This window comes from Curcuma longa, unplaced genomic scaffold (assembly GCF_044706935.1).
Source record: "Curcuma longa cultivar G26 ecotype Majalengka, Jawa Barat unplaced genomic scaffold, ITB_CL_G26_1.1 contig_20292, whole genome shotgun sequence".
Lineage (NCBI taxonomy): Eukaryota > Viridiplantae > Streptophyta > Magnoliopsida > Zingiberales > Zingiberaceae > Curcuma > Curcuma longa.
Genome location: NW_027431331.1, coordinates 2,604 through 12,541, shown reverse-complemented (window position 1 = coordinate 12,541; position 9,938 = coordinate 2,604). Strand labels below are relative to the sequence as shown.

The following is a 9,938-nucleotide window of genomic DNA, read 5'->3' as shown; positions in this document are numbered from 1 at the left end:
CTAAGTATACTTAACGGATGTCGTAGAATGAGATTGGTATCAATCGAGCGGCTCTATCAAAACTCCGCCTCTATCGGTGATCCACGCCAAATTCTCATCTAGACGGTTTCCTAAGCCACGAGTCGTATCACCGTCTTCAATACTAGCCGATGATCGATACGAGAGAAAATTCTAATATCAAAAAATACACAAAAACACACATTGCATTCGTTTTCCGAAACTTTCTAACTATTGTTGGCAATCATATTTCTAACGAGTCTCCGATAATCAACTCTTGATCACCGATGTAGGACAAACAACCGAAACGTTTCTGACGAAGATGAAACAATCTTCGAAATCTTCACAAGCTCCTAGCAATAGACGACAAGTTCCCATAGTGGCTCAATCAATCGACTCTGGACAACAAGCTCCGACGGTTTCAGTCCATGAGAAACCCAAGCTATCGTCCACGGGAAACACAAGCAACCGTCCACGGGAAACACAACTGTCGGCGTCCAACGTCGATTAGTGTTTCACTTCCTCCTCTGGGCGGTCGGCTACATGAGATCAACAGCTTCAAAAGTCGCTCAGGATTTCACCGATTGGAAAGAAGACGCCGGCCAGGAACTCGCGATTAGGGAGAACTTTTCTCACGGATCCATAGCAGGCGGCCACGGGATTTCCTTTCACGCGGAGAAGAAGACGAGATCGGGAAGATCACAAATGGGAAGGGATGAGAAATTGCGATCTGAGCACCGACCTTCACACATCGATCGAAATTTCCAATCAGGAAACCAGGAGGAAGCTTCGGTCGCGAGAGAAACGCGATTTGGGAAAGAGGGCAGCGCTAGGGTTTTTCGGGCACTCTCTCCCGTACGAGGCAGCTAGGGAACCTTTAAATTGCGATTAGGTTTTTTTCACACGGAAAATCAGGGAGGAAGCCATGTGGGTTTTTTGGAGAAGAAAAAAAAAACAAAACAAAAAAATAATTAAGTTTTTTTAAATCTTTTTTCATTGGTTACTGTAGCAAGAATGGGAGTTTAAGGTTTGAGTGGTCTTGATTAACCCTAACCATCAGGATTTAATCTCAACAGTTTATTCCTATTTCAATATTATATCTCCTATAACATTTCTTATTGAATTTGGATCCAATCCAAAACCTTATCCCTTAGCTCAATACCCAAAACTCATATGTTCATTAACTTAAGTTCGGTTTAAAACTAAACCAAGTTGATCTAATTTAGTTTAAAATCAATCGTTTGGTTCAATAACCAAAACACCTCCAATCAGAACTAAGCCAATTTGGTTCATTTCATCTTCATAAGATGAAATCCATCATCGCTTCTGATTTACAAAATCTCTTCCATTAGAACTAAACCAATTTGGTTCATTTCATCTTCATAAGACGAAATATATCATCTTTGCTCTTTGTCTGGTCCAATCAGACTTTATTTTTCTCGATCTGAGAATGCAATTCTCAAACTCATTTTAAGTCCTTTAGAGAAACTTGTAGTGTTGTGATCCAATAATAGGTTCTCGAGTATGTTGGTCGTTCATAATTAACTATTAATTATAGAACGATCATGAGTGACACCTAGTAGTACATCATGATCCCCCATTAATCGAAAAATCAACGATTAATTCTAGAATCATTTTTTGAATCTTTCAGCAGCTACAATAAAACGTGTCTAATTCCTTTCATTGTCTTATACCTATTTAGTTCATGACATAATCTATATATGTCAATCTCTACTAGGTTGACTATGTCACAACTAACCCAAGTTATTTTCTTATCTTGTGAATTCAAGTTACTTATACATGTGTCCAAGAGTATCATACTCTCGACATGTAATACTTTAGCCAAAGACTTCAAGTAATAATCTTGACAAATGGTCGTAGGATATACATCTTTATTTTCAAGGAGCAATGAATCCTCTGTGGGTTATCCAAATATCTTCGGGTATTTCAACTTACACCCAATCATCCTGGGTCTACACCTCTTAGGAGATGTTTGCTTAAGATGTCAAAGTATAAACCTCCATGATCAAGATGACTTGAATACCGCAAGTCAAAGGAAACTTGCACTTAAGCTGCATTGAGATCTTCTTTGATATATCTCTATATGCATAGAACCATATGAAGTCTCATAACAAGTCACTCCAATAAACTAGTTACCTTTAACTAGCATCTACGTTTAACTCTCAACATCTAATATCTCCAGCAGCAGTGAGAACAGCTGCTTGGTAAATCAAAGAGTTTAAAATGTGCTAGTCTCAACAGAATCAATGATGTCTGTGCTCATCAATTCATCGACTAAGGATAATTTCAATACATTCATAATTACATATGTAGAGATGCTCACTAGTTGTGATCCAATCACAAATTCTCTGATGCTATGAATCGTATTGCGGATATTCAGTAAATGAATTTAAGATCCAATCAAACACATAGAGAATATGCACTCATATAGTGAATTATTATTTATCCAATAAATAGTATAATCATAAGGCGATTGTCTTAGGACACCTATTAAATATAACAAACTTTCACTTGACCTAAAGTCAATCACCATGGTATCTAATACCACACATCTCTATGTGTTCCTCAAACTTACTTTGAGGTAGAGGTTTCGTCAAAGGATCAGTCAGGTTCCTTTCGATGGGAATCTTCTCGATTTGTATTTTTCTTCTACTGATGATTTCTCTGATTAAATGATAATGTCAGAGCACATGTTTGGATTGGTGGTGAGACTTGGGTTTCTTCGTCTGCGTGATTGCTCCATTGTTGTCGCAGTAAACAGGTAATGCTTCAACAATAGTTGAAACCACTCCAAGTTCAGTAATAAACTTTCTGATCCAAACTGCTTCATAAGCTGCAATATATTCTGCTTCCATGGTAAAATCGGCAACAGTGTCTTGTTTGGAACTCTTCCAATTTATTGCGCTACTATTTAAAGTGAATATGTACTTAAACTGTGACTTGGAATCATCATTGTCTATTTGAAAGCTGCCATCAATATACCCGCGTGTAATTATACGACCATCTCCATATACCAAGAACACATCTTTAGTTTTTGCAGGTACTTAAGGATTGCATTGATAGCCGCCTAATGATCCATTCCTGGATCTAACTGATATCTGCTCGTGACACTGAAAGCAAATGATACATCGAGTCTCATACATATCATAGTATACAAGATAGATCCTATCACCGAAGCATAAAGAATTTTACTCATGCAAATTCTCTCATTTTCTATCCATGGACACATAGATTTCGAAAGGTGAACCACATGCTTGATGGGTATGTAATTTTTCTTGGATTCAAGTATGCTAAACCGCTTTAACATGTACCTTGTCTATATATGTAGACTGTGAAAGACTAAACAATATTTTCAATCTATTTTTATAGATTTTAATTCCAAGGATATAAGTCGCTTCTCTCATATTTTTCATAGAAAATCTTTTGGACAATCACAGTTTGGCTGACTGTAGAATAGACATATCATTTCCTATTAGTAATATATCATCAACATATAATACCAGGAATACAATCACACTCCCACTAATCTTTTTATACACACAGAGTTTGTCAGGATTTTTTAAGAAATCAAACTCTTTGATTACCTCATCAAAATAGATATTTCAACACCTAGATACTTGCTTCAATTCATAAATGGATCACTAAAACTTACATACTTTATTCTTGTCAATAGATGTAAAACCTTCGGGTTGTATTATATATACATACTCAGACAGATTTGCATTAAGGAAATTATTTTTACATCTATTTGCCATACTTCATAATTATAATGAGCTGCTATAGCCGGGAGTATCCGAATGGATTTAAGTATAGCTACAGGTGAAAAGGTTTTGCTATAGTCAACACTTTGCTTTCGACGATATTCTTTCACCACTAATCTAGCTTTATAGGTAATCATATTACCGTCCATATTAGTTTTCTTCTTGAAGATCCACTTGCACCCAATAGGCTTAATGACTTCAGGTGGGTCCACTAAGTTTTAAACTTGATTTTTATACATGGAATCCATTTCTGATTTCATGACTATTAACCATTTATCATTTTCAGAACTTCCTCATAATCAGTAGGTTCCTCATCCTTAATGAGTAACACTTCATTTGATTCACTTATAAGAAATTTATATCTCTTAGGAATATGACGTGTCCTACTGGATCTACAAAGAGGCTGTATTTTCATAGGTTTAGCTAATGGCTCATCACTATAAGTAATCGGTTGTGGTTCTTACTCGGTGTCTCATCAATGTCTATTTGAGTCTCTTGAACTTCACTAAGTTCAACTCCACTTCCATTGTTTTCCTGTAAAAAAAATTCTTTCTTGAGGAATACAACATGCCTTGAAACAAATACATTTTGTTCTACGGGATGATAGAATTGATAACCTCTTGTTTCCTTAGGGTATCAAATAAATAGACATTTATCAGACTTAGCTTATAGTTTATCTGATATGGTCTTCTTCACATAAGGAAGACAATCTTATATTTTCAAGTAAGATAAATGAGATTTCTTGCTAAAGTAGAAGAAACTACCTTAGTCGGACTCTGTTTAGTAAGTAAACAGCTATCTCAAGTGCGTAGTCCCAAAAGGATTCGGAAAAACTTACATGATTCATCATTGATCTCACCATGTCTAACAAGATTCAATTTCGCCTCTCAAACATACCATTATGCTGAGGCATATACGACAGAATCTATTGAGACAATATCTCATTATCTCTCAGATAATGCAGAAACTCTTGACTCAAGTATTCACCACCTTAATCAGATCGAAGTATCTTAAAAGGCAAAGGAGAAAGACTATCTACATCCAAAATTGATCAATCAAAGTCTAGACACCTAAATTATATATATGGAGGTATCGATTGAGTAAATTCGAAATACAACTTATGCATATTTAGAGGTCGATCTCTAAAATACTAGATGACACATGCCAGAGAAGGTATTGGTAATGTGTCCCATGGTGCTTTGCTTTTACCTTAGAAGATTGAGATTAGCATGTGTAAGGATCTAGAGACGGTGTTTTAGGTGTGGTTTCAAATATCGACCTGATTTGATTGCAATGTGATCCCCATCCCCATGCTGTGATTTTTTCTGGTGGTTCAGATATTCTCAACCCCAGGTATTCTCCTTGTGCACAGAAGAAGGTCAAGGAAGCAGGAGGTTAAGAAGACTGACAGATGGAATCAATAATGGATGCAGGAGGTGAAGAAGGAAGACTGATAGGTAGAATCAATAATGGATGCAGGAGGTGAAGAAGACTGATAGGTAGAATTAATAATGGATGCACTCCTTGTTTATTAGAAATTCATGTGCAGGCAGATCAGCTTTATCAATTTCTTATGTCAACAGAATAGTGACGCTAAGCACATCGATAAAAGGATAGTCCGGTGCTTCAATGTGCAGTCTTATCATGCTTCAAGAGGTTATTTTCAAAATTTAAACTTGTCACTTCCAATCACAATAATTTTATCACGACACCAAAGCTCCCCTTCAACACTAAACATGTCTATAAGCTTTCTAAATACTCAAACGGCAGATTATGCTTTCAGTATATGTTTCTTAATCTTCCAACCCACTTTGTAAAATCTGTTATTGCTCAAATCAGAAGAACTCAACTGCAAGTGATGTTACTCGATTTACCAGATAATTGAAAGTGATTCTAGTTATGTTAATCTACTAGTTTATCAATATCTTTCTCCAAAAGTATTTAACCATCCCATAACACTAAATTCCAAAAGAATAACCATACTCAAAGTAAGGTGCCTATTTGATATGATTCCAACTGCTCTAGTTTGCTGCACCTAGTCAAGTAGAATTATCTCACTTCTAGTCAATTGGCTAGACAACCATTGATTTGGTCAATAAGAATGAGAAATAGTTTAAAACTATGTATATCATTTGAATGTGTAATTTGGTTTAAGGCATGATATTAGCATTTTATGCCTACAAATTATATTTAACCCTATAATTACAAATTTCCTAATTGAACTGGCCAAAATTTCAATCTAGTCGGATCAAATTGGCATTTTATGACGTTAACCGATCGAACTGGATAAGAAGGTCGTCGGGTAAGGATAAGAACTGGCCTTGCCTACTGATCGATCGTAGCTTTCAGGATAATTCAGAACGACATTATGCTAATGCCCATCAATCTCAATTTGAAACACAAGTAGTCCAGCTACAGTCAACAAACAGTGGCTGGCTTCTCTCCCAATTTCTTCTTTCGTACTCACGCCTTTAACTTTTTCGTTTAAACAGTTAAATGCTTTAATAATGTTGGACAGCAGGAAATGAAAAGAATACACTTCGTACCCAACTCAATTTACAAAATTAATTAATTATATATATTGACACAAACAAACATACAACAATGCGTCCTTACATTACCATTAATCATAACCAAACAAATTACCAACTTCACTCAGACACATTCACAGCCAGAACTGAAACACCAGACAGACAGCGAAAACAAAAATCCAATAAAAACAGAGGCAAAAAAGCATAAAGAGGAGATGATGATAATTACCAACGGACCAAGCTCATGTTTCTTTTTGGTTCTTTTTCAGTTTGGACCTTCCTTTTTCTCCTCTGCCTTGTGATAGCCAGGCAGCTTCTCCATGATCTTCCCCAAAAGCCCTTTCTTCTCCTGCTCCGTCTCCGTCTCCGCCGACACCACAGGGACCTCCTCCGAGGTGGGTTTCTTCTGACCGCCGCCCGGGAGCTTCTCCTTGAACTTTTCCAAGAACCCCTTCTTCTCCTCCTCCGGCGCTACCACCGTCTCCTCTTCCACCTTCTCGATGACCACAGCCGTCTCGTCGTCGGCGTAGACGGAGACCACCTCGGTATGCTCCACCACCACTTTCTCTTCGTCCTTTTTCTCGCCGCCGCCGCCGCCGCCGAGCTTCTCCTTGATCTTTTCCTTCAGACCTTTCTTCTTCTTCTTTTTCTTCTCGCCGTCAACCACTTCCTCTTCGCCGCCGTCGTCGTCGCTCGACTACAAGTTAAATATACCAATTCATAATCTCTGTACTAATCGCGATCGAGTATAAAAATACGATCTCAGGTAAACTACTTACAGAGCTGGAGCTCGAGCTGTGAGAGCGGTGCAGCTTCTCGAGAAGTCCTTCCTTCTTCTCCTCCTCTACCTTCCCATGCTCCTCTATGTGAATCTTCTCCACGCCTTCAACCAATCCCCCCTCCACCTTCTTCTCCTCTTCCTTCTTCTCCAGAAAGTCGAACAGCCCTCGATCTTGCACCTCTCCGACGCTGCTGCTGCTCTGCTCGACCTTAGGTTGCTCGTGATCCGCCATCTTCGATTTCTAGCGAAAGCTTGTCGATCTCAAAGCTGAAGAAACAGAGTGGGATACGAGAGACAACGGAGGTGGTGGGGCTATTTATAGAGCGCAGCTTCTGGAAAGTGATGGAAGGATACCCTGACGCGTTACCAACGCGACGAAGGAATTCGAATTAAAGCAAAAGAAGGCAAAATAATTGGAAAAAAAAAAGAAAGAAGGCGAAGAAGCGGAAAAGGTGGCGGGAGCGGAGTGGGCGGCGCGTGCCGACAGCCTCTAGTGGCGACACGTGGACAAGGCCCACGCCGGTGTCAGCGGCGAGGGTTACAAGGTCGGTTACGCGACGACGTTAAGGTAACGCTGGCGTTATCTTAAATCGATGGGCTCGTGTCTGATGATCCGCGGGTGAGATTAAGAACCCGAGAGAGGTAGGGGCGCATAAAAGTGGTCCGAAGGGACATGAGAAGGGAGGAGGGGGCCACGTTGGAACAGAGGAAGTCGGACCGGTGGGCATGAGGTCACGTGACTTCGGAATGATAAAAAAAAGATGGTGGAGTAGGAGGAGCGTCGAATGCTGTCGGTTTTCTTTTACTTCGTTGTTTCCTCGCCGTTTGGCGGTTTCCTTGCTGAAATTTCCAATTGATTATGAGTTTTGGCCGAAAGTTTATGAGACTAATAAATATGAATCGAGTTGATGACCAATAGATAGCGACTTCGCGAGGAAGCATATCCGTCTCTTCATGTGGCCGCGCGATAAATTTTTATGAAAATAAAAAAAAAAAATTATCAATTAACAACAGACTTTTTATAATTGATACAAACTGATTACAAACTTATTGCGGAGTTTCAGTATTTACTCTTGTTTTACCAACCACAAACTATTGGCCAACTACACAACTTGAAATTAACATCAAAATTGTCATCCTAATGTTTACCTTGATACTTAATACGAAAAAAAACTCGTCTCAAACTTAGGCAATTTTTATACAATGTCATGTATTTTGATATCCTCTAGTAATTCAAAAGTTCTTGAAAGTTTCACAATTTCCATGTTTTTTTTGTTGTTAAACATACGGAGTCTATATATCTCCAGCAATCCTTATATTCTTAACCTTTTGATTCCATAGGACTATGCTCCCCTTCTAGCCCAACACATCCAGCTCTCATGGAGCAAACTTGAGATCCGATAGCTCGTTAAGGCTTGAGAGCATATTCTTATAAATAGGACAACAGGAGTAATATGTTTTATGACCATAACTTTTTCGAATCGATTAATCCTGAAGTTGACCGACCCAACTTCATATAAATTTTCTAGTGATCATGATCAAAGTAAATTTGAGAAGTGATCATGTTGAGGCCACCGACAACTGACCTCCATGATCGACCTATAGTTATAGAGCTTCATGTTTCATCTGAGTATTAGAATCGTAGATCGCAACATGATCGCTCCATCAGATGGTAGCTCAATCTATTCAGGTAATAGTACTTCATACTGTTTTCTATATTTTTTTTCATCAAATAGAGAATATGTATGCTTCAACTAAAAATCAAATTGTAACCGTTTGAAGAACCCATTAATATGATCCTAACATTATACGTACCTTGCTTGGGACTTTTTTTTTTTTTTAATGTGAATGAGGTCAAGTGGTTAATGCCACTCACAAGAAGAATAAATATTAGATGAGCCTAAAAATACGAGTACCTAATATAAATGCTTTTTTATTTGAAACTATTTAAAGCCCTCCCTAACGTTAGTTTTCTTTCAACTTGAGGATTCTACTTTATAAGTTTCTTAAATTTAGTTAGGATGGTCAAAATGTAGACGTCTCAGCTTGAATTAATAAATGCTTAAAAACTTCTAGGGTACCTATAATGCTTCTCTTGCTTCACTATTATTTAAACCTTCGCAGGTCCTTCAAGATGAAATGGCTAAGTCACCTTAATGTATTTGTAGATGTCAAAATAGAAAAGAGATCACCATTGTCCTCTTGGAGCTTCAAAAAATATATTAATGCCCTCGCCTATGCACTTTTATTTATGTAGATTTACCAAGGTAACTTAACTATTTTATATTTGTTAGTGCAATTATGCTCCTAAGCGTGTGGTTCATGGGCGGATTTGATATTTGACAAAAATTAAGTTGTTGAGATATTGTTGATCTCACTTGTGTGTAAGTGTGTAGGTATAGAAAATTTTGACATGTATTGCATGTTAAAAAATCGAGGACTAAATTCTTAATATTTTAAACTTCTAACCGATCAAGAAGACCAAATGCTAGGAATATGATAAAGTTCCAAAGGCAGTGAGTCTTGGCATGAAAGACCTAGAAGTACGACTTCTTAGCATGATAAAATCCTAGAGGTGTGGTGCCTCTTGGCACAATGGTAAGGTTGGTGAGGATGAGTTAAGTGCACTTGTACAATAGGGTACAATTAGTACTAGATATAGGAATGAACTTGACCTTAGAAGTGGTTGAAGTCAAGAGAACAGTTGACTAAAAGAGTCCTTCAACCGATTAACACACAAGTTGACTAGGCAATCAACTCAAGATCAATCAAAAACTTACAGAATATTTTTGTTCATGAGTTAGTCAACTAATACTCAATTAGTCAACTAATGATAAAGATCAATTG

The 9,938-nt window shown here is 37.8% G+C and overlaps 1 protein-coding gene across 1 annotated transcript; it reads right to left on the bottom strand.

The window, feature by feature from the left end:
- Positions 1 to 6,334: 6,334 nt before the first annotated feature.
- Positions 6,335 to 7,390, bottom strand: LOC141817388 (uncharacterized). The gene is made up of 2 exons (XM_074705050.1): positions 7,090 to 7,390; positions 6,335 to 7,007 (listed from the first exon to the last, which is right to left on the bottom strand). The coding sequence occupies exons 1-2, from the start codon at positions 7,321 to 7,323 to the stop codon at positions 6,576 to 6,578; spliced, it is 666 nt and encodes a 221-aa protein (XP_074561151.1). The 5' UTR covers positions 7,324 to 7,390; the 3' UTR covers positions 6,335 to 6,575.
- Positions 7,391 to 9,938: the final 2,548 nt, after the last annotated feature.

Excerpts from the sequence above, each read along its gene's own strand:
- LOC141817388 (XM_074705050.1), bottom strand. The coding sequence starts at position 7,323 with ATGGCGGATCACGAGCAACCTAAGGTCGAGCAGAGCAGCAGCAGCGTC. Across the intron at positions 7,008-7,089 it reads ACAGCTCGAGCTCCAGCTCT|TCGAGCGACGACGACGGCGG; the intron begins GTAAGTAGTTTA and ends TTTAACTTGTAG.